A 26,100-nucleotide genomic window follows, 5' to 3' on the forward strand; every position below is an offset into this window, starting at 1 on the left:
ATACATGTGCTGCTGCAATACAAAGTGAGCAGACAAAGCACCAAATCATGCGCCCATTCATTATCTCCCGGGAATTGCCCACAACGTTTAGACGTTGGAACCAAGAAGCCTCATCTCTAATGGTATAGTTCCATAACCCCCCATTCAACATTCATAGCTTAGAAGTAGATCTTAGGTTGTGGAGTATGAGTTTATGTACCCAAAGTATCTATAGGTCATTCCATGACTACACACATGTATTGGGGTTAAGGAACTGGGACCCCATTCATTGTAATGTTTGAGATCCTGGTGCACCCAGCAAGTGTAAAATATTTGTAGCAGCTGGATAATTTTATGAGGTTTTTATTTTTGTGATTCTTTCATTTTGATTCAGAACTGTGAAATTAAAGGCTGCAAAACTATTTTAAAAAGAAGGTTTAAAGTATAGGCCTAGATTTTAACACCTCTTACATGTATAAAAGCCAAATTTACAAATCTGTTCAAAACTGTTAGAAATCATGAACAATTGATACCACTAAAATATCTTGTTATACAGTAGGGGGAAAGAGGTGGAGCTTATCAAAATTAAGCCAATGATATAACATCATTTGGGGGAATCCCCAGCCACTTGCAATGCCCATTTACCATGCTTGCAGCATGAGCTATACAACTGTGTGCATAGCTGTAGTATATTAACTCTTCTTCCCATTGGCTAATATTCTGCATTGGTAACTTCCACTTTGTTTAATTTTGACAAATGACTGAGTTTGTGAAAAGACGCTGTGGCAATGGTTTTACCATTGATATGATTAAGCTGGTGAAGCATGATTAATTCATGAAACTGAAAGGGAAATTCCCACTTTTGTTATTAAACCAAACCATAGCCATGATATAAATTTTCACACATTTGACAATTGCGTATCAATAATGTAACCGACATCAAACAAGTATTTTTATTTGCTTTAATTGTGTTCTTTCAGGGTGGGTTAAGTTTCAGACAAATTGTATACCACCAGCTATAAAGCTAGCTTATGGTTGAAAGCAATTTTTTTAAATCTGATCTGAGGGCCACATGGCAGGGGCCTAGCCAGCTTTCTTGGTCGGGGAGGGGGGGCAAAATAAAAAAATTGGGATAAAGACAAAAAAGATTCCGGGATACATCATTATCGATGAATTTCCCAGTCATTTTGACCTGATATTATACCGGTGGATATTATACCGGTTCTTTTTAGAGAGAATGTTCATGTAAAGTCTTTGAGCTTCCAAAAAAGGCTTTATTGGGACAATCATGATGTGCGCGTGTGGCGCACAAAAATGTGTATTTTACACTATACTATGTGTGAGTGTAGCATGGAATTTTTTTGTATTTTACCCTATTTTGGCCTATGATCGGGATGAGTTTTTCAAAACGGGCACCTTGCTCCATTTCTTTTCCTGATTTTGCATTCCTGATTTTCGTCAGAGGAGCACTTTTCTCCTTCATTTTTTGTCAGGGTCACTCTGCCCCCTGCCCCCACTAGCTACGCTGCTGCCACATGGCGAATGTCAGATATATTGGCAGGCTGAGACCCATGAATTGAGAGAATAGGAGAAGTCTGATTGAATTATGATGTGTGTGCAGCTCTAGCTGCCGACCCCTTACCCATTTCTAAAGGTAATTTTGCCAAAAATAATGCCCCTTTAAGGTGACGAAAAACTCAAACCTTTTGCCACAGGTAGACGAACCAGATTACGTCATTATATTTATTATCTTGATGCCCCACACCAGTAAATAGCCTCAGACTGGGTGAAAGTCCAGTCCTTTGTCTCTCTCTCTCTCTGTACATTTGTGTACTCTGCACTTCCTCATATGAACTGCTTTTTAAGACCCATCTCCGGAAGTCTTTTAGTTCCCTGTCCAAGCTGTCAAACATCTTATGACAGAGTTCAAGCACAAAACATGCTATAATTAAAGCATGCGATGCTTTAATATGTCATATTTATCAGTATCTGCAATGAAGAGTTCAGAACGCAATAATCACCAAACGCTGCCTTGTGTATTTTGTCTTTATCTTGTTCATTAATTAATGTCATGAGATACATAACTTTATGCAACTTAAGGGCGAGGTATCAATTTTAAATACGGTATTCAGTCATCCCAGCGCAAAATGTAAAATAAAATTGCGTATAAATTACTGGTCATTAGGTATTTCTGAAATGGAAAATTTGGCAAAAAACGAGGAAAACAGCAGTATTGACAAAGCTGAAGCCCCATTCAAATTATACATGAATATTACAGTTTCATTTTAAAATGTCCTATTTTGTCTTTAATACACAACTTTCAGCCCAACCACTAGCATGTACATGTCAGCACATCCATGCTAGATGCAAAAAAACCAAAATAATTTTGATGATTTTCTGAATGAGCAAATCGCTGAATAGGCCTTTAAAACTCACATTCAAAAAACAAAATATGAGCACTGAGATGAGTCAAATAACACCAGGCAGCTAGGTAGCCCATATCATATGTCATATTTTCACCTCAACTCCTCTACTCCCAATCCAGTGGCTCAATCATGGTGTCGTCAGTAACAACATGTTTACTGCGTGCAGAATAGCAAAGATTTGTTTAAATGCTAGCAGGATGCGTAAGGGATTACTTAATCTGGCTTCAGGCTAATCCTGCCTTATGCATAAATGTACATGCACAGTTTATAATGCTGTACATGTATGTATAGCGTAAGACTACAACAAAAATCTTGATTTCACAGCCATTTTAGTTAGGTAAATTTTGACATCAATATATTTGTTAAAATGTCAAATGTTCACAATCTTAACTTGGTTTTATAGGCTTTACACTACCGGGGGGCACTCCAACTTTGAGGTGACACGAATGTAGGGCTGTTAAGACCCCCCTTTTCAGCATCGCTGTCACCCAAAGACCCCATTTTTTTTACGAACACATGCTCTGTCACCCGAAGATCCCCTATTTTTCCATTTGATCTGTCACCCAAAGACCCTTACAAGTTCAATATTGAATAGCAACTTTCATTCATCACTGATTTTGTTACTTATTTGGAAAAAACAAAGAAATTTGAAGCCATTTAGAACTAGAAATTCGATATTTCGAGGTTTCTGTGGCGGTGTTTCGGTTCTCACCCAAATATTCCATTTAAAAAAAGGTCATGTTCTCACCCAATGACCCCATATTTTTTACATTTTGCTCTCACCAAATGCCAAAAATCATGCTCTCACCCATTGACCCCATATTTTTACATTTTGCTCTCACCGAATGCCCCTTAGTGCGAAATTGCCAGCCCTACACCTATATCCATTTCAAATTGAAGGGCCCCCCCCCCCCGGTATATACTACAACAAGATATATTCCTCAAATAATAATAATACAATAACATATAGATATCCTGAGTGGTTTGCATAGGGAACTATATAATACGACCATTTTGTAGGGACCGCAGTTCTTCCCAATGCAAAGGTATAGGAGCGAAATTGTAATAGTGTATAAGAGGCTGAAATCAGTCTCTTACACATGGAAGATTCTAGCTTGTTTCTAGCTATTTCTGGTCAGATTTCTGGTTATTTAAACCCTAATCCTAATTCCTAACCCAAAACCCTAACCCTAAACCCAAAACCCAACTCTAAATCCCTATTCAAAAGTGTGCAAAAATGAACCATGGTTCTTCCTTGTATTTCATGTTTTTGAAGCTGGCAGATATTTTATGGGTTATTTATTTAGCCCATTCAAATTTTTTTTCTTTTAAATCACAACTGAACAACTTTATTTGGCAGTAGAACAGCTCGAGTTGTTGTTTAATATTGCCTTGAATTAAAAATTTCACACATTATTTTGTGTCAAATTTAAATTAAAAAAAACTTCCATGTTCAAAGACCACCCCGATTAAGCATTCATACTTGCACACACGCATTTATGCATGAAGTAAAAGTATTCTAGAATATTTTGCATGAAGTGAGTTTCAATTAATTTCCTGTAGTACGCTTTAGCATTTAGCATTAATCAATACATATCATGCAGGTTAATATGTAAACATGCAGTGCATTGCAGTATACATGATTCAATAATTAACTTCATTCACATTGATCTTCTTCCCAAACAAGAAATTAAATTGACTGAAATAGATCTGGCTTTTATTTAAAGGGGTATTTCATGATTTTAGCATTCTCTTTTTAGTAGGTTTCAAAAGATATCCATGAAAAAACCTTATTTCTGAAACTTAAGTCAATTCAATCTGGAGGGGGGGGGGCACTTTACACAAATGTCCATGTGGGTATGTTACCCTGGAAAGACCTCCCTTTTTGGAAAGTACTTTCATACCACCAAAAAGCTAAATTTTGCATAAATTTGAGGAGATTTGTTGTTTAAACATGCAAGACCAAATACACATTTGAATCAGGTGTAACCCTGTAAAGCATGCATCACCTTAATTCCTTAAACCAAAAACAATTTAATAAACAAATAAAACAAATAAAGGAAACAAGAAATTTCATTGACCAACTACATACCATATTTGTCACATACTACTTAAGAAAGCAAAATAGATATATATACATCAACATGACCCAGAGAAGATAGTAATATTATTACTCATCCCTCTCTCTCCCTCACCACTCTTAATCTGCAAGTAGCCATCAAATTTAATCCCACTACACAACTTTGGTTGTAGTTACCCATACATACATACGTACATAACAGCCAGGCATCCAAGACCGATGGTAAAGATAAGAGATTAACTCAGAGTCGTCTCTCTCAGCTGCATCACGGAGCACTTGATCTCATTCACCATCCATTTCTACTTCTTGACATCATACATCTCAAAATGCATGCATGCTATGACACCCATCACAAGTCACTTCAAATGAGGTAGATTTCAAACCGGGCATCATCGTTTGAGTGTTTACTACGGGGGCAGTTTAACTACACATACAGTGTGGCCAACTAAAAAAGCACAGCGTGAGTAAAAATAGCCGGTCACAGTATTGTGTCAATGACGGTTTTATTAGCCTTGAACCAAGGCCTTACTAACATGACATATGGCTGAAAATCTTAAATCACCTTTTTGTGAACAGAGTTGCATTCTAAATAGTTTAAAACAGGTAAAAATATTGTCCAAAATATATTTCCAACTGACCAACCTGAAAATAAGTCAGAACTTCATTTTTTTGTGTGTAAAATAAAATAGTTTGCCAACTGACACACAGTTTCCCTTTCAGTTGAAAACGGAACAGGATAAATATTTTTCTTTTGGAGCTTTTAATAGACTTCTGTTTAGACAAGGCTGCTCTCACTTAGATCTCCTCATACATGCTCATCCGCTGGGACACAGTTCTTCTAGAACTCAAATTGAACATGCAGTCCTAACATGCATAGAATGGACTTTAGGTACTGGACTTGAGGTCAAATTGTGAGCCATCATTGTAACATTCAGGTTTACAAAGTGTGCCATTGAAAATTACAACCTCACGGGCCAAAAGAGCCGTTACCAGGGCCGTAACAAGGTTGAAAAATGTGGGACGGCCATCACAAATGTGGGGAGGCCAAATTACAAATATACACCCAAATTGAAATAAAGATATAAAGAAAAAGATAAAAAATTCTCAAAAAGTGGGGCCATGACATCCACGGCCGCCCCGCTTGCTACGGCCCTGGCCGTTACAGCCCTCTAACCAGGTTTTTAGAAATCAGCAGTGCAAGTAAAACAGTTTTTTTACCAAAGTAGATAGATTTTGACTGAAATGATATGAAAAACAAAATCAGAAAATTGTCAAAATATATATTTGCACAAAATGTTCATATTTTTCTATGATATTTTAGGTCACTTGCCATCTTCCAGAAAAAAGTAACTTTCCATCTCCAACCCTACCCCTACTTCGCAACTCCCTCTGCCTGTAGAACAGTCTTTTCTTATTTACCAATCAAGACTTAACCAAGACTACTAAATAACAAGTCCAAATCATCAACGGAGGATACATCACATCATCAGGCCTGTCATCTTACATTTTCACACATGGCCCAAAACAAGATTACTACTCTTAAAAAAAAATCTTATTTTGCCAACATCACAAGCATACTCCGGGTAAATCCAAATAAATCCAAAGTACACTCGTAATTAAGATGATCATGATGATGCATAATTAATAAATAATAACGAGCTATTCAAATAATGAACAAACGTCATGCCTAATTAACAATGCCACAGATGTAACTGGGTAACAGATCTACTTCCTGAAAATCTTCCTTGTTTGTTGACATTTCATCATTTTTTTAACTATCCAAGTGTTAATTGACACCTGCAATTGATGCCGTTTTTAAATGTGAACATCAACAGTTTCTGTACTGTGCATACACAGTTATCAGTGGCGTAGCGTCATAGGGGCGCGTGCCCCCCCAATCGACTGAAATTTTTTAGAAAATCCCATAGGAAAATGGTCAAAAACTGCTTGTGACCCCCGAATCAGACCCGGTGCCCCCCAATCATGGTCGGTGCCCCCGAATCGGATGACCCACGTTACGCCACTGACAGTTATACACAGATTCCTCAATTAAAAGCAATTTTTTCAAAGTTCTTCAAACTCTGCCATCCTAGTACATTATACTGCCTTTTACGAGAGATTTCCATCTGTTTACATTCTATACTTAGAAACTGGGGAAGAGTGCTATCTTGATGGACATCGCAAGGTACATGTATACATATAGCAACAACTTGATTCATTACGCTAGTCCAGTTGAAATTCACACACCCCCCTATATGGAAGATAATCTTCTACATAGGGAGTGTAGATTTCAAACTGAATAACACATTCAGGTAACCCCATTTGAAATCTACACCCCCTGTGTGAGTGATTCAGATCATGCCTTCCATAGGGGGTGTATGTATTTCAACTGGAATTGCCGACTGCATTGAGACTAGCTAGCTAGGTAAGCAGTGTGGTAATCAATCACTGCAATGACTGCAAGGTAAATGGCCCAAAGCATGCAACCTCCCTCATCTATAAACATTGTCCCATCCTGTGTGAATATTGAGTCAACTATATTACATGCTGGTATGTATCATATACAATGTACAGCCATGTCTTGTTTGGCAAAACAGGATAATATACAATGTATATACAATGTATACAGTATTGTGATTTAAGATCTATGATATACGTCATCAAACAGAACTTTTAAAGGCCCATGCAGCGATTCTAGCCCAAGTGTAACAAAATTCAAGTTGTTTATAAATTGCTTTTAAGCAATGTAAAAATTTAAAAATTTAAAAATGTAAAGGATAAGTCATTCAAATTGTCATTTGGTATTTTTGAAATGAAAAAATTGGCAAAAAACGAAGAAAACAGCAGTATTGACAAAGTTGTAGCCTCATTCAAATACATGTAGCTAATTTATATGATACTTTTAGTATATAGGCCTAAATTACAGATTCATGTAAAGTAGTCTGTACATCATTATTCAGTGGGGATATACACATCACATAGAGTAATTACCCCCCTTCATTTCGAGATAATAACTCAAAATCTATGCATCAAATTTTAAAACTGAAATAGCTAGCACAAAGAAACCCATTTTTTTTCTAAAAACTTTGATGCCTCATTTGACTTAATAGCCCGAAATCTTTTGCCATGTTGCAACTTTGAATGAGAAGTGAAGTCAGCTCAATTTTTCACAAAGTTGGCCCACAGACATGATATTAGTAGTTCACCCCTTTGCTACAGTAGTTGGCCCTTTTACTTAGCCATTTAATTTAATATTAATTTAATTTATTATTAACTGCATTGTCTTTTTTAAAGACAGTTCTTGTTATTCATTCTATTGTTTTTACCATTCAATGTTGTACTTCAGTAAACAACTCAAATGAATGAAAGGGGAATCCAGGTTCTTTGATATTATGATTTGAGGCTCGGAATTTATGCACGTTTTGTGATCTTTTCGGTGGTTGCCCCGGGGTTAGGGGCAGGGACTTGCCCGGGGATGTACAAAATATTGCCCCGCCCGCCGGGACTTAGCCGGGACTGTTACATGTTTGTAACAGTTCCAAAATTACGTCCCCGCTATCCCCGGTGGGCAGGGACTGCAACTGACAGCCGCATTAATGCGTGCAGTAACAAAAACAAATAATTCTCCCCTATTACGAGCGGATCAAAGTATAGTGCATACACTCTTTAAATTCTATCTAAAAATAAATAATTGATTACTGTTCTGTGATGTTTTTTTCTCTGCGAGGAAGTGCGCTGTAAATTACACAAATTTTTCCATAAATAATCTGTTATCATCTCATCACTCAAATCTGCTGATCTTATATTGAATCTTGTTATTATTATTTTAAGTGGTGAATTTATTAAGTACCTGTATCGGCTGCAGGCGATGCTAATGGTGACTTAACTAGCAACTACGTTTACTAAACTCAATGCAATTTATACCTACTATAACTTTATAAGATTTTTTAAAAGCCAAACACCATGGGATTAATCATAATTGCATATACTATTATAAAATGTATGCAGTTCATAACTTTATGAAATTTCAAGTTTCACAAACAGTGGCAGCACCATGATTTTTTTTTGGGGGGGAGGGAAGCAGGGGGGGGCAAAATGAACTAAAATCAACAAATTTAGCATAACATTATTGCTGCAACAAGTTGAAATTTTCATAATTTTTTGTATGTATAAATGTATTATTTATATTTTGATGAACAAGAAAATCTGAGGGCATAGTACTTGGCCCCTGTCTAGCTATCCCATGCCAACCTGGTGTTAATTCCTTCCTTCTTGCTATAAATAAAAAAAATTTAAGGCTGACAAGGCCTTAAAAGTGGGGAGGGAAAACTGGGGGGGGGGGGGAAGAAAACAGCCCTCCCGTATTGCCGCCACTGTTCATAAACAAATTTCAGCTGAAATCTAAATCATAAGGGGAGGAAGTAAAAAATATATCATGAAATATGTTTCACAAAATAATTTGCTTTGAATCAAATATGCATTTTCTCTCTCTGCTGAGAAGTGAACATAATACATATATAGAAATTGGTTTTTTTTAAGTAGTTGATTTCAACAAAATTAATTAATAATTTTTCTCTAAATTAATGAAAAGCAAATTTGAAGCAAGTCAATATGATCCATATAACAGAAACCAAAGTAATGAACATTTGGGTATTTTTCTCTGTAATTTAAAGGGCAATTGATGGACTCATCATTTTGTCTCGCTAAAGAGAAAACACAAATGAGTTAAAGGGGCATTTCGTGATCCACAGCCTCATCCCCCCACTTTTCTCCAAAAAAGTTGAGATTTTTATATCACGTGGAAACCTCTGGCTACACAATGTTTATGTGCAAAATATTTCTTGCAGATTAATTCGTTTTGCAAAGATATCGTGAAATTTGAATTTCGTTCTGGTGCACCAGAACGAAATTACAACGCATTGTCTATGGAGCAGTGTAATGCACATAATCATGCATAACTTCGCATAAGCGTAAAATCGGAATCAACTGAAATTTTGGGAATAGGCTTTTTTCGTGGATATGTACTGAAAAATGTCATAAAAAGAGGATGCTAGGATCACGAAACACTCCTTTAATTAATGTAATAAAATCATATGTTATAACATTATATAATATATATGGTAAATTTTTCTATTTAAAAAAGGAAATATCAGTTAATCTAAATGAAATGTCAAAAATAATCTACATTTTCTCTATTTTATTTTCTCATTTTCTCTAATGGTCGTGTGTCTTGAGCTCGCCACCAAAAAAAGGTGGCGACGTTACATTTTGCCAAAGTCGACTCAAAACAAATGATGATATCGCTGTCAAGCAAGAAGGTATTGTCATGCTTGTGGTCTCATTTTATTGCTAAATAAAATGCACTTTCAACCCTGTAAAAAGAAATACTTGAACTTGTTTAATACTAACACTGTGCTTCATAGAATTCGGAATGGGCAGGGTGGCGGTGGTGGGGGATGTGGTGGTGGGGGATGTGGTACACACAAACTCTATGGGAATGGTATTTTTAGTGCGTAATCTGCTTCTGTTAAGGTTGTAAATTGGATTTGGACTCTATTTAGCATATAAAACACTCATGGCCTTACAGCTAAACAATTCTACTAATTGTTTTTAATACTTTATGATTGCTTTAGTCTAGAAAATACAAACTTTTCCATACAAAACTACCCGTTGTCATATTAAACACTGTAGTAAGTAATGCAGATGTCTTCAAAATCTAAAAGTTACTGTAAAATTTTAATTACTTATCCTATCATAGTCAAAGTATAGATTTTCTGAAGGGAAATTTGACGAGGAATCCAAATATGGACATATTTTTTCTGTATTGGTTAGGGGGGAAATGTTTAGGTTCAAAATATGTTGAATTGTAAAAAATCGAACATACTTGGGACACCCTATATTCGAGATTACCAAACAGCTGTGATTTTGGTTTCTTCCAAAGTCAGTTGACTCTCCATATCCTCTAACCAAATGAATGTTGTTTACTTCCAGTTTATTACTGTAAGTTGGTAATAAGCAATGCATTGAGTGACCCATTTTTTATCAAAATCTTTTTCATTCCACCCTGTATAACTTGCAGGTCACCCTGTATAATGAGTTGAAATGTATATATTTGAATTGCTTATGCCTTCAGCTTTCCAAAAATGTATACTTTTGCTAGTTTAGGGTTCGTGATTGTCAAGATAATCTAATTAGAAACCCGGTTGGTGTAAAAATTCATAATATTTGTCATGTAACGCTAAGGGTGGCGAGTTCAGGACACACGACCTAATGTCAAAAAACCCATGTCATAGTAAAAAGTATTGACATATAATAATGTATAAACAATATCGGTTTTCTCGATAATGAAAATGGAAACTTTGTATGTAAAGAAAGTTAATGTAAAAACTCATTTTAATAAACTACATTATTTCTTCTCTAATGAGAAGGCAAAACTTTTCATAAATGAGTCTAATCCTATGTCATAGTAAAAACTTCTTGTGAAATCTAAGTATCTTCAGGGAACAACCCAAAAGATCGATGACACCCTATAAATGTAACTTATTTCCATTTTTTTCTTCATATTTGACCCTTTCCCTTCTCATCTGAAATGAAACTGGAAGTGGGTTAAGATCATAGGAGAAACTTAATCATTATTTTTAACACCTCTCTAATGAAACTAGTTAAGTTTATAGGATACCATCGATCATCTGGGTTGTACACTTAAACATAACACTAACAGGTACTACAAAATAATACTTGATATATGCACTGGGCGTGTGATGTGATGACGCAATTACCCTAAGTGATATATAGGACCGCTTTCATTGGCCTTGCGAAAGAGTCGCCGACCTAGTGCTTGGCATGTGACGGATCTCGGGTTCGAATCATACCCAGAGCAAACAACTTCTTTTATTCTTTATTCCTTCCTCCCTTTCCCTTCCAGCCTTGGGGCATCAGGGTTTTAAATGAAAAGGGAAATTGATATGTAACAGTTAAATGTCAGAACTAAAAACTAAAACTAACATCATTACTTGAGACAGGTACAAGTAAAATGATTCATTACGCTGCTAATTAAATTGAATGTCAATAATCTCATGTCGAAGTAAAAAGTACTTTAAAACTAAAGTCATACCAAAATCTATCATTGTCCTCTTAAGGGGGTACTACACCCCTGCCCAATTTTGTGCTTATTTTTGCATTTTTCTCCAAAATTATAGAGCAGTGGTGACAAGTAAGATATGTATATTAGGGCAAGGACTACAACTGATACACTGGAAATTTTATTTCAGCACAGACAACAGTTGTGGAGTTACAGTCACAAATGAGGGAAAACCAATATTTGATCAATAAATCAATAACTACTTGCCTTGAGTTGCTGAATTTTCAGTGCAGTAGTTGTAGTCCTTGCCCCTATAATATACATATCTTACTTGTCACCAATGCGCTATAATTTTGAGAAAAACAAAAATAAGCAAAAAATTGGCTTAGTGTAGTACCCCTATAATATAAAATGAAAAGAGGGCATTGGTATAACATACATTAAACTAGATTTTTTTTTTTCTAATGAGATAGGAAGAGATTCATATTACAGAGTCAATTAATGCCAAAAATCCCATATTAAAGTAAAACAGTATTTAACTTCACATAAAAATCTATCATTATTTATTAGTAATGAATGATAAGGGAAATTGATATGACATAACAGCTAACGTCAAAAATACAGTTTAATAAACTAGTCACTGGATCATTTTTTCTCTAATGAGATGGGAAACGATTCATAACAGAACTAATTAATGTCAAAAATCCCATGTCATATGTGCAATCTATAACAACACAAAGACTGATTTAATTAACACAGCATTGGTAGAATATGAGCACTGTGTGTGCAGCACAATATTTTGATGGCAGGACATTTTTGCATTTCGAAAGAATCCCCATTTACGAGGCATGGGATACTCACATTTATAATTGATCATTAAAATGGATAATTTAGGAAGAACAAATATTTGCTAGAACGGCAATTTTGTTAGTCCATGTCAGTTGGCAAATTGGCTTAATTTTCATGCATGGGCATTTATATTTCTTTACATAATGTTTTCACTGATCAACTACATCTACTAATTAAACAGAGTTATTTGAAGAGGCAAAATACAAAGACTTAATATGTAGAATGCAATGTCAAATGGCTGCCTTGTGTACTGTTTGCAATCATATTGTTAGGGAGTGTTCAGAAATACTTTGGTGGGGGGCTGGTAAAAGGGAGGGGGCCAAAAAGTTTTGCATCTTAAAAGAGGAGGGACCAAAAAGTTTTAGGTGGTAGGAAAGGGGGGGGGCCAAAAAAGTTTTCCCTCTTCAAAACCCAAAATTTTCGCGCGCATTGAGATCCTCTATATCACTTTTAACATGGGCAACTTTGGGTTTTCAGTGATTTTGTTTGAAAAAATGATTGCACTTTTTAATAGTGTACACATATCTATTAATTAATATAACATTAAAGATGATCTGCAACATCTGGGTTGGTCTAATAAATACTGGCACTTTTTATCATAAAATTTTATATATCTTCAAAGTAGGCTACAAATATGATTATGTTCCAATCTGATCAAAATACAACTAAAAAAAAAAAAGAAAATATTGCAAATAGATTGGATTTCTTTGTACCTAAACTGCACACCTCAGTTTACTATTTATCATTGCAAAATTATTTTGTACACATAGGCCCATGGGTAGATTTACCATAGGGCAGAGTGGGCACAGAGCCCAGGTACCCACGGTCTTTGGGGGCCAAAACTGATATCTATGTACATTTGTGTGACCAAATTAATCTCATATTTGACCATTTTAGCTTTTTGCATAAATTAGTTCCAATTTTAACAATATTTGACCATTCAAGCTTCATTATGGTCAAATGTTTTACGCGGTTCTTACGCATTTGTACTATCATAATAGCCACGGATATCCAAATTATGCTGATGTGCCTATGAACCTCCAAATAAATCCTCTATTTCATTTATCCCTGTAAAATCAGATAAACACCCTGATTTGGGACAAATCTAAATTACCGGTAAGTATAAAATGAAAATTTCCTTGTGCTTGTATTTCATGCGAAATTGTCCCACCGGGAATGTTTCAAACATTTGCCTCCCTCAATGACATGTGACCCAGGTACCACACCACTGGAAACAACACTATTAAGTATGTTTGTTATACGATAATGGGGGGGGGTCAAAAAAGTTTTGTCTGTCAAAATAGGGGGGTCAAAAAAGTTTAGCGGTCCATCGAGGGGGGGTCAAAAAAGTTTTTGAGCGAAAAATTTGAGGTAGACCACCCCCCTACCAAAGTATTAATGAACACTCCCTTATTAATGTCTATGTAAAGATATACCTTTGAAATTGCTAATGAGGGGCTATGCAATTATTATGATCCCCCCTTCCACAGTCCCCCTCCTTCCCTCAGATCATCCCCCATAGCACCAATTTGGGGGACTGGTTTAGATATGATGCGAGTGTAGCGAGCAGGACAATGTGCATATTTGAAAATAATGGTATTGTTTATCTATATAGATACCTTTTTACAGTGTGATACTAATATTGAACAGACACCTAATAATGCATGCCAACAATTATCCCCCTGCATTTGACCTGCCAAAATCTGCTTGCCACAAATGTTGCTTGACAATAGACTCATTTTGCTTAATCACATAAATTTTGAACAGTTTTGTGTGTTTTTTTAATTCATTTCTAAAGTCTGCTACACATTGAAGAATATGGATTATAACTATTTTTGCAGGTTTTTAAACCATTCTTCCTGAAATTACCTACAAAAATAGAAACCTCATTATATTCATAAGCATAGGGCAGCACATGGTGTAGGCTTATAATGTATTTTGTGGCTGAATTCAAATTGAATAAGTACTCATTATGGATAGTAATTGCAAACATTCAATCAATCAACGCCATGCATGATGAATAACAAACATTGAAATCAATCAGTTCCAAGCAATGAACACAATCAATGAAATACATATTCCACAATCAATGCAATTTATAATATCAAAGCCATATGATATGCTGAATGGTAGACAAAATTGATTAATTATCCCTATTCCAAAATAATACAACATTAACTGTGCAAAGCATCAACCACAATGCCTCCATCTTGATGTGTTGCTGTCAAAAAATACCATTTGAATTTTTTAAGACATGCAAATTAGCTCATTATCATAATGAATATGCAAATTAGATGCCAAAAAAATAGGATTTTCTAACCGAGGCCTTGTAGAATATCTGAAGTCGATTTGCCTATTTATTCAAAAGATATTACAGCATCCAGGTAAATGGAGGACTAATTTCAGCACAAAATATGCAAATTAAATAATTATCATAATAACGAATATATGCAAATTAGATCCTCCAAAAGAGTAGCAGAATTTTCTATCCATAGACTTGGCTCAAGTTTAAGTACTGAATACACATTGAGGTTTCACTTAGAAGTATCTTTCAGGAATACAACATGTAGGCCTAAATAATACTCAGAAATATATCAATGTACTCAATAGAAATATATAAGCCAAATAATTCCAGCCCAGCAGTTCAAATGTCACTTACAGGCCTATAGCAACATGCCTTCATTTAAATCAAAATGTATAGGGTCTACATTCAGAGGCTATTCAGCTATACATTCTAATAACTTTCCACAACCCTATACAGACACATATCGGATACTGCACACTACACAGCTATTCCATAAAACACAGCAATGTGTCAAACATGTACTCAAAGTGCTTACCCTAAAATCATAACAAGTCTTACCACGTTTCTGTAGATTTCAAGACCCAAATGCATAACCCAATTACTTCAATCTGCAAGTTTATACCTTAATCTCAGGAAGCTGTTTCTTGTTCTGATATCCAGTCATACTTGTATGCATTTCCCTAGTGATGTCAGAGCGCCGTAAAGTTCACTCTGGAAATTGTGTTTCTGGGTGCAAGCGCTTATTGCCAATCTCTAAAATACAACATCCTCCATAAACTGACGTAAATTGTACATGACTCAAAATGAAATCGAAGAGTCTATTGCGCATCCATGATACTTGTCACGCCATAGATGATACGTATAAAATATCGCTGCCACTTTAAAACACCAGACATTGATCTTTTTTTTTTCAAAATCAAAAACATTTTGTTTGGTGACCTCTTGTGTTTATCCTAGAGCAGCTGTACTCAATTTTAGTCTCTGACCTTTCCCCTATTCCACGGTCTTCACTTACTACACAATTGTAGTTATGTAGTGCTAGAGGGACTATGTGGAAGAGATTTAAATCTCCGCTCCAACGTGTTAGACTTACACAAGTCCAATTTAATTTAATCAATAGTTTCTGCATATGATTGTTTTCATTACATGTATGCATGTAAAAATATTTATATCAAATCAATTTAAGTAAAATCATTATGTTCCAATATAATCATCAATTGTGCACTTGGCACTTGATATTTGTTGTTTTGCCTAATTATCATAGCACTTATTACCCCCCTTATTTGGAAATATAAAATTGGGCAAATGTAATTTTGAATGACACCCCCTACAAGAGTTACACTATCAGCAAAAATATTTAAATCCCTAATTGAAGCATACATAAACATGTGTTACTTGTCTGGTTGAAAATATCAGTACTACCTACTAGTTTTGTTTGTTTTTGTAATTTTTTTTGCTACACATGTTTGCTACATTTATTTCTCAAGTGTCAACCCCCCCCCCCCCCACCACCACCACCACAAACACACACCCCTACTCCTGGGAAAATTGAGCAATTAAATCATCTCATGGTAATTTTAAATCCCTAATTGAAGCATACATAAACATGTGTTACTTGTCTGGTTGAAAATATCAGTACTACCTACTAGTTTTTGTTTGTTTTTGTAATTTTTTTGCTACACATGTTTGCTACATTTATTTCTCAAGTGTCACCCCCCCCCCCCCCACCACCACCACCACAAACACACACCCCTACTCCTGGGAAAATTGAGCAATTAAATCATCTCATGGTAATTTTAAATCACAAAAATCATTTTAACATCAGTTGGTCTCCCAATTTATCATTTTGTAGCAGTTCACAAAGTGTTAGAAATGATGATAGGCAGAAACCTGGGGCAGAAAATCCTATTACAGGCTGGTTCAAAACGGTTTAATGGTAACCATGGTAACACACCACAGCTTTGTAAGACAGTAGTGCCATTTAAGGGCCATGCAGGCCATAAGATGTCAAAGTCTAAGGGCTTTGCATCAATTTTTAAGGCCTGAACTCAATTTTTAATGAATTTGGTATATCTTAATGATCATTTGCAGTATTCCACCATATTTCTGCCAACACCTAGCATTCTTAAATTTAGCATATTAATGTGAGCTCCAAATAATAAGTATACATCGGGGGGAAATATATGTTACTTGCCTGAGAAATGTAATTGTTATTTTCTTTTATTGTTAATGTATATTTGGGGTGGAGGCTGATAATAAAATCCTCTTTTCAGGAATGATGTTTCCAAATGTCACTGTTCAAAATTAATAGACATTTTCAGATTTGGGCATTTTCCCCCTTCCAAGAAAATCATACACATGGGAGCGGAAATGACACCCCTTGGGATCTCATAACTGATACCATTTCTCTTGTGTGTCAGCTTTATTTATCTTGGCATAACTACAAAAGAGAGGAGAGGAAATATATATTATATATCGTATATTAACTACATAATACAAACCAAACACAACTCAACTACAAGCACAACTCAAAGTGTGACTGTGACAAAAGGGAACAGAATGTATGACACACCATCTAAATGTTCTAGCAGGAACAAACGGTATTCAGTATTGTGAACATGCTATATAATGATGTGTTACAAATACTCATTCTAGTGGGTTTGATTCAGCAAGTAGCATCTGATTTCCGCAACTAAGACTGTGATTTGAATGACATACATGGTTCTTAAGGAAAGGTCAGCAAACTGATGCTACTGGTACCCTGCAAACTTGGCACTTCAGTATGGTGCTCACAACGACCAAGACCTCAGGTAGGGGTTGATTGTGATCGAAATTGGGCCTTTTTTTTCTGTCCAGTAACTTACACCATGCCTTTCCCTCCTGCTCTCATTACTCTTCCCATATAGCAGACTACAGCAGTTAGTGTAACTTGTAAAAGAGATCATTAACGCATGTGCATTTGCACAAGTGTTGCCCGCATTTGAATCATGCACATAATGCATGACAACACAAAGCACTAGCATTTTCTGCTAGACTGCTGCTGCCACCCGAAGGGATTACGATCCTGTTTTAGAGCTAGGGTTTGATTTAGGGTTAGATTTAAGGGCTAGGGTTAGGATTTGGGTTCGGTTTAAAGGCTGGCGTCAGGATTTGGGTTCGGTTTAAGGGCTATGGTTAGGGTTATGGTTCGGTTGAAAGGCTAGAGTTAGGATAATAGTTAGGTCTAAGGGCTTGGGTTAGGATTTGGTTTAAGGGCTAGGGTTAGGCTTAGCTTTAAGGGCTAGGGTTAGGATTTGGGTTTGGTTAAGGGCTAGGGTTAGGATTATGGTTAGGTTTAAGGGCTAGGGTTAGGATTTGGGTTTGGTTTAAGGACTAGGTTATGATTTGGGTTTGATTTAAGGGCTAGGTTATGATTTGGGTTTGGTTTAAGGACTAGGGTTATGATTTGGGTTTGGTTTAAGGGCTAGGGTTATGATTTGGGTTTGGTTTAAGGGCTAGGGTTATGATTTGGGTTAGGAGTTAGTGTAACTTGTAAAAAAGATAATTAACGCAATGCTGTATGATAGTTTGCACATGGGTTATGCGCATTTGATTATTAGGAAGAGATTAGAGTTAGAATCAGTTAGGTTTTAGGGCTAGGGTTCAGATTAGGGCTAGCTTTTAGGATTAGATTCTGATTAGGATTGGCATTATGGTATAGGCGACAAGCTCTATTCTAATGTTGCTTCAGAATACATGTTTAGTTTGAATCTAGTTATCCTCACAAATCTTGCTGAAACACAATTTACATGATTGATTCTTACCTACTTTGGGGCTCTTCCCTTCACCACTGGTGGCTAATGGGAGAGGTAACGTATGCACAGTAGACAAGAGAAAAGAAGGAAGAAAAAAAAGATTGTTAAAAACACAGGATCCCTTTCTAACATATCTATTATAGTGTGTGATCCGCCACCTAAAATAACCAACAAAATAAAGGGAAAATATGAAAATAGTTTGTACCTCCACCACTAGCTTGAATTTCATGCCAAACCTCTGTTGAATTTAGAAAGAAAAATGATAGGGATGACAGCCCCAAATAGGTTTTACTATTATGTTGCCAATGAACACTGAACACCATAGTTATAATCCCAAAGTGCAGCTGTGTATTGGATTTGAAATGTTCATGTGAATACCAACAATTTGCATGAAGGTTCTTATAGTGCAGCTACAACCAAAGTTTGGGTGCAATTTGTATTTGAACTGTTCATGTGAGACCAAATTCAAACCAAAAACATAACATAAAAGTGTATACTATCACTATAATGTTTGACAGATACCCCTCCCCACACACACACCCCTACAAGATCTCCTTTTGGATGATATAAAGGGCCTCTTCTCTTGGTTGAAATGCATGTTTACAGATGCTTCTTATAAATGAGTCCAGTTATTTTGAAATTGTTTTGCCTCACCATCAAGTAGTCCTCAGTCAAATGCCTTACAAAAACCCAGAAGTTGCATCTTTTCCAGAATTAAAAACATCATCATAGATCCTTCATGTCACGTGCACTTTCAGTTATGAAGCTGAATCAACAATTATTTTGAAGATGCTTTCTGACAATAAAAAGGCTGGCAAATAAACATCCCTATACTATGCATACCCACACATGATTTGATCTTCCTAGTATCCTAGCATCCTGGATCCCACTGAATTCCTAAGTGCTTTCAAATGGATTCTGTCGGTCCGTGTCACGTCACTTCCGGTTGATGATGTTCGAGTGAAAACAAGTCCCTGATTCGATTTTTGTTGATGATTTCTGTCATTGGTGTTATGTAAATTTCGACCGCAAATAGTCAGTGGAATCACACAACCGTTTCTAAGTCTTCAGAGTGGAGGAAACTTACTTGATTTACCGTTTATATACTGACAAACTTAAAATTAAATTCCATGGTCGAAAGTGTCGTTTTTCTCGAAATTGAATATCACTCCAACAACATCGCTATGTAGCCTCCTTCACAGTCGGTTTCTGTTGTTCATAACAAACCGTGAGCCACATGCAGTTTGGGCCCGAGACTAGAGATAGCCCGGATGTCCGACCGACAGAATAATTCTAAAGTGCCACTTCCAAGAGAGAAGGAGAGACTGACAGATGTGGTCCTCAGCCCTGGTGGTTCCCAGGGCCCTGGTGTTCTACAGAAGCTTCTAGATTTTAGCCTTTTATGACTTAATTAGGATGGATCTCCTTGGATATAAGACTTTTTACCCCTTTGATGCCCCCCCTTAATAGCCTCTGCACACTGTAATGTATCAGCATGCCACAAGTGGCATGCATGTTGCCTGTTGTGACGCCCTGGTTTACAATATGGTCTAAAACATAGTAATATGGCGGAACACTATAAAGTTGCATGTACACTCAAAAGTCACTCATAGCATAACCTTTGAATAAGCTGGGCACAAAAACTCATACTCCATAACTTCAGACTGACCTTTCAGCTATGACTGCTTGAAATGAGCATGTTTGTTTGTTTGTTTGTTTAAACAGTCTCTCTATGTGGAGACACACTTGGGTCCTGATGGGACCAGGCTCAAACAAAATGCTCAAGCCAAGCTAAAAATCCTATACGCATGCTGGCCTATATGTATGTGCAAAACAGATTTGAAGATTACGAACAAGGAAAAGGAGGCCGCTCCCAACAATCCATTCATTTTAAGCATGGTTTTGAAATACAGAAATAATAATTGATATGGTATGGTAATAGCAAGAATATAACACAAAGATAATAGTAAATGAAATATATAACTCATGAACGAAATTCAAACACAATGGCGTAGAACTGCATGAGAGATGTACATTGTATTATTGCATGTAGCAAACCATTATAGTCTTATCCTAATCCTAACCCTAAACTCACCCTAACCCTAATTCTGTGTAAAATTACATGAAGGAATAACCCAGATTTCACTGTTTAAAGGACCTTACAAATAGTCCATGGTTTCAACCAGGCTTCCAATGACACCATGATGATGAGAATATTTTTCTAGCAAAATGGTAAACTACCGGGTCGTGGTCTAAAAGCAGACAACACAAAATGATAACATCATGTATACGTAGAAAAGTCCTATATATAGGAACATGAACAATGCAGGTGTTTAAAACAGTGCACATTCATATTCACTAACTTGCTGGCTGTTACATGACCTACTTAATAACCATGAAAAATATAGGACAGATGTTACACAAAAACAGAATCAGAATCTATAGGTATGGTATAAGCATAGTGTGAAAATTGCCACCTATTTAGCACTGATCAAAATGTGTTGAATACATGTGTTCATCAAGTACAGTGTAAATTTTAGAAGAGAGCAAAACATGGGTGTATCCTCTTGTATGTATCACACCCTATTGATATCCCTGACCTACTCAGGCTCCTCGCCCTATCCAGATTATACCCAAACAACAACTGAACTTATTGGTAGCTGACATAACCACTTGCCAATCCAGGAGTTGGAAAAATTGTCACATTACCAAGGGCTGGGATGCTAGAATTGGCTGTTGGCATCCAGAAATATATCAATTTTCCCCTGCCCACTTCTCTCGTAAAACATGGATACCTTGGATAAAGGAGTGGTAGGGCAACATAATCCTGCATGACACTTTACTTCATGTATCCAGGTTATGTATACTTCATTTCACCTCACTCAATTTAGGTAGTAGCATCAGTGCTTTTAACCTTTAAGTGGTTGCGCCACAAGTGTACTAACTACCACACTTGTATTGTGTATGCTCAGCTGGATTAGGTCAGCCAGCATTCACGATACAATACTGTGACCAGGGTAATATGCACCAACGGGGTCCTACGTCACTACCCAAAACAGAGTATAGTTGTGGATGATTTCCAAACCTCTTTCTTAAAACTTCTTGGATGAGAAGATGATAGAGGCGGGTATTGAACTGAAGGCCTATAGATAATAACATCACTGCTCTTCTCCATCTGACTCATTAGCTCAGTTGGTAGAGCATCGGCCCGGTGATCCGAAGGTCCCAGGTTCAAATCCTGGATGGTCAGTGAAATTTTTTCACTGTCTGTCATTTATGTATGTGGAGACTTGTGTTAAAAACCTTTCTCATAGAGTATAGTTGTCTCTACCTTCACAGCAAATCATATTTTAATTTTCAGAGGCATCATTATCTGCATCATATTTTTACACGTGCTATATGCGTCAATCGTATACAGGTGTGAACACAGAAAATATAAACAATCACATTGATTGCTAGATCAACAGTCATTGGCATGTAGACTAATGATCACCAAAGCGTACCAGGAAAAATTAAAAAAATTACTGTGGTGGTGGTGATGATCATGCTAGTGAGACTCATGAATTGAACAAAATCTCCTTCCTAAAAATTGTTGTGCTTGTTTCATAATGACCAATATTGCAATACTATACCACATACAGAACTGATGATGGCAAAGCTTTTTTAAATGCAAAGCTACATATGCCATTGTCAGCTAAAAGAGTAAAACCTTCTGAGGTTATGGTTTGTAGTCATCTGGTATATCAGCATATAAACAAAACACAACAATGTATGTGATGGCATGGAGCCAAAGATGACCATCTTATTGTAATCACTATTCAATAAAAACATCAATGTTACATATATAGAAAAGTAGTAATAACTCTTCAGCAGAAATAATCCAAAGAGAGATCAGCAATGATTGAACAAATCAAGTCTCAATCTAAAATCAAGCCACTGCGCCGCAAGGCACAAAAACTTCTTTTGTACACCATGCATTTTCATGTCTTGTGGCGCATGTCCGGTGGACGATTTGATGTGTTCTGGGAGTAACTATGAGTATGATAGCAGCTATTTTGGTTTGGTATGATAGATGAGCCAATTTATTGATCATATTGATAAAGGGTATCAATTGATCAAGGAAAGCCCAGAATGCATTGTGGGTGAAATACTTTTGGTCACATGATGCATTATGGGGGTTGCGTGAAAATCTTATTTGGTTTGCGAATATAGACTGTCAGTCAATCTCAAACCAATCAACAACATCTCAAATAAAATTTGGCGAGGGTTGAAGATTTGTTACTGCACCTACCTAGATGTCTTCTAGGCCATTCTCCGGGATGTCACAAACATGCACCCAGCTAACTGTTGTCAACTAGAAAATGGTTTAGAAATATCTTGATGTTTGTAATGTTTGTGACACCCAGGAGAGTGACCTTTTAATCATGCATGTGCCATGTTAAAAACAAGCCTACCTTGGTAATTACCAATGCTGTACTCACCTTCTAAGTTGGTCTTGTCATAATCCATCTGTTTTTGCGCTGTCCCATCAGTTGCCGATCTCATCCTGCTCACCCCCATTAGTCTCTGCATCAGATTTCTCAGTTTCTCCACTCTCCGTCTTCTCCGTCTTTTGGCTATCTGATCTGTCTCTAGATAATTCGTCTTCAGATTTCTTGCGAATTTCAATCCCTTCGGCCTGGATGGCTTTCAACTCCTCTTTTGCATCGCAGGATTCTTGCACGCATTCCGTTATGTCCGGAACCAGCGATGCATAACTCAAATTATGCGCAAATAATCCAGAGGAAAAATCTACAAAGTCCTGTTTCACAGTAGCGCCATCCTCATCGCTGTTTTCAGGTTTGCCATCTTGGTCTGTTTGAGTGACATCATTGGATGTCTGCTCTGAGGAGGATGTTTGAGTTTTTACTTGGTCATCACTCTGTGGTGCTGACGTGTTATTTGCATTGGTGGTACTGGAAGTGTCTGTTTCCATGGCAACAGAAAATACTACAGAGGGCTGTACATCATCAGTACCCTCTTTTGATGGTTGACCTTTAGCCTGAGCCGAGTCAGCGTCACCATCACTTGTTTGGGCTAGTTTTTCCTCTACACTATCTGATCCAGGTAGATCCTCATTAAGCAATGTGCTGTATCCTTCCATCTCACGCTGCATCACTAGCTCGTCTCGTAGTACTGGTTTCTTTTCATCTGCTGGTCCCACTAGAGGTCGCTCCTCATCTTGCTCCTCCTCCTCATCTAAATCAGACTCTACACCTTCGTCTTCACTTTTCTCACCTTCTTCCTCCGCTATTGTTGTGACCTCCTGACCTTTCAAATCTGAGGTCACGTTTTTGGCATCATCAGTACCTGAATGCTCCAGTGAGCTTTCAGTTCCCGACACTTCGCTGTCCATTGCATCGATAGTCGTCGAGAGTCTTTCTCTTGGTCAGTTGATAGACTTTGGTCAGCTACACTGTCTTTGCTCTCTGCACTTTCAGCAATAGCAGCAGTAGCTGTTTTGGACAAATTATCTACTACTGTTGCTGGTGACGATGAGTCTTCAACATCCATACTCTCCTGAGGTGATGCATCGCCGCCACTTGGGGCGCCTCCGCGCGATTCGGGTAAGCCAGGATCCATTGGCAAATCAACATTTTTGGATTGATCCTCCGTTTCTTGCGATTTCTCATCACTAGTCAATGGCATAGATTCATTAGTTACATCACCACTATTCCCATGATCCTTTGCGGCATCATCAGCAGTACTGTCTGCTTTGTCTGTTTGCACAATATCACATTCTTGACCTTTGACCTCGGAAGTCTTGCCCAATTCCTGTTCGGTCTTTAGAGTTGTTTCACTGCGTAATTCCTGATTGCCTGTCGTTTTCTCCCCATTGGTGGTAGCCATAATGTCTTTGACAGGGTCTGCGTCTTTCTTGGTATCCTTTTTTGCTAAGCCTTTCTTGATTTGGTTCTTCTCTGGGACGTACACTGGGCAGGATGTTACATCATTGCTACTGTAAGAAAGAAACAAAGAAGAAAATAGTTGTAATTGTAATGTTGTCATTGCATATAAACAAACCAATAATGTTACATTCAACAGAAGCTATGATCATCAATAGATCATTTCTACTATATCCCAGCATGCACTATTCCAGGAGGTATGAACAGAAACTGGAGTCCATGGTGATGATGTCTTTTGCAACATTCTTCACATGGAAGTAACTCCTGGAATAGTGCAGAAGTGGGTAGAAGTGAATGGGTCTATACAGCAGTGGGGCTATTTCTGCCAAAATGAAATGCACATTGTGTTTTCAGTATAAAGCTTGGCTAACACAGAGTGAAAGAAAACAGTTGAAAAAAAAAAAAAAAGGTGATTTGCTCAAATTGCACAAAATAAAATATTTGAAATAACTACTACAGCTAAATATAGTGAAGAAAATTAAAAAGCTCAAGTCAATATGCATCTCTGTATTAACAGCAAATTGTGCTAGTAAATAAAACATTAAGTGATGACGTGAAACAGATGCAATTCAGTTCTGGGCTGAAATGAGGATTCAGTACATATAATTTAGCTTTAATTATTTAATCATTCTTAATTAACAATTTGCTTTGAACTTGAAGTAACTATCTACAATGACCAAGGAAAACTGGAACAGTTTTGGTGGCAAATGTAGACTTCCGAGTATTAATAGTTAGTTCATAATAAAACTGAACTGAACTGAACTGCCATAGGTTAATCCCCTGAAGAGTAGTTGAGGAGCTGTGTATTATAATCCTTACCCTTACTAACCATAACGCTAAATGTGGTTTTTGGCTATCGGAAAGGAAAGGAGGAACGCCCAGGGATTCGAACCTTAGACCCCTCGGGTGCCAAGCACAAGATCACCGACTTGTAGCTACGGGGGTTTGGCTGGCCCGGCCAGCGATTCCCTGGGTATATGACTTTATAGGCTGATTGTGTGATGTCTGACACGTGCAATGCATGCATGCGCAGTGGTTTTCTTTGTAAGATTTTAACCCGTTCGGGTTAAAGACAGAGAAAGTTACAACCTGGGTGACTCCTCTGGACTATGTCAGGGACAAGCGACACAGGGCACCTTAACCAAACCACCCCTATGCTGTTAGGTTTATCATATCATATCACCCCTATGGTGTTAGGTTTAACATATCGTACAAACAAGCAAACCTCCCTTTCATCATATCTATTTGACATTCTCAGTCAGTATCGTGAAAATAAATCTACTTTTCAAATACTACTTGCACTACAATAATGTGGCCATTAACAAGGAATATGGTGTGAAAATTGGGCTGTAGAGGGCAGTATGCATAATTACGACCAACAAGTAATATCAAGTCTTTTCAGAGATCTGCCTTTTATTGCCTCAAAAGAGATCAATGAATAAAGTAAACACAAGTTTACACTATATAAAAAATAGCGAGGTGTAATAATGATGTGCATCAAACCACATCAATCAACACCAAGAAAAACCACATCAATGTTGCTCAAAAGTTGTTGAGTAAAAGTAGGCTATCAGCAACAATTTGAAAAATGCAAACAACTTGTTAGTATAAGTTCAACTTAATAACAATCACCTCAAACTT

General features: G+C 36.9%; 1 protein-coding gene across 1 annotated transcript in view; it reads right to left on the minus strand.

Annotated features, from left to right (window-relative positions):
* Window positions 1-26,100, minus strand: part of LOC140150844 (oxidation resistance protein 1-like) — a 112,057-nt gene that overhangs the window by 14,803 nt on the left and 71,154 nt on the right. Inside the window, 4 exon segments of the mRNA XM_072172989.1 lie at window positions 18,524-18,556; window positions 22,996-23,065; window positions 23,067-23,906; window positions 23,909-24,512. Of these exon segments, the coding sequence (XP_072029090.1) occupies window positions 18,524-18,556; window positions 22,996-23,065; window positions 23,067-23,906; window positions 23,909-24,512 (1,547 nt within the window).

Source organism: Amphiura filiformis, chromosome 4 (assembly GCF_039555335.1).
Source record: "Amphiura filiformis chromosome 4, Afil_fr2py, whole genome shotgun sequence".
NCBI classification, from domain to species: Eukaryota; Metazoa; Echinodermata; class Ophiuroidea; order Amphilepidida; family Amphiuridae; genus Amphiura; species Amphiura filiformis.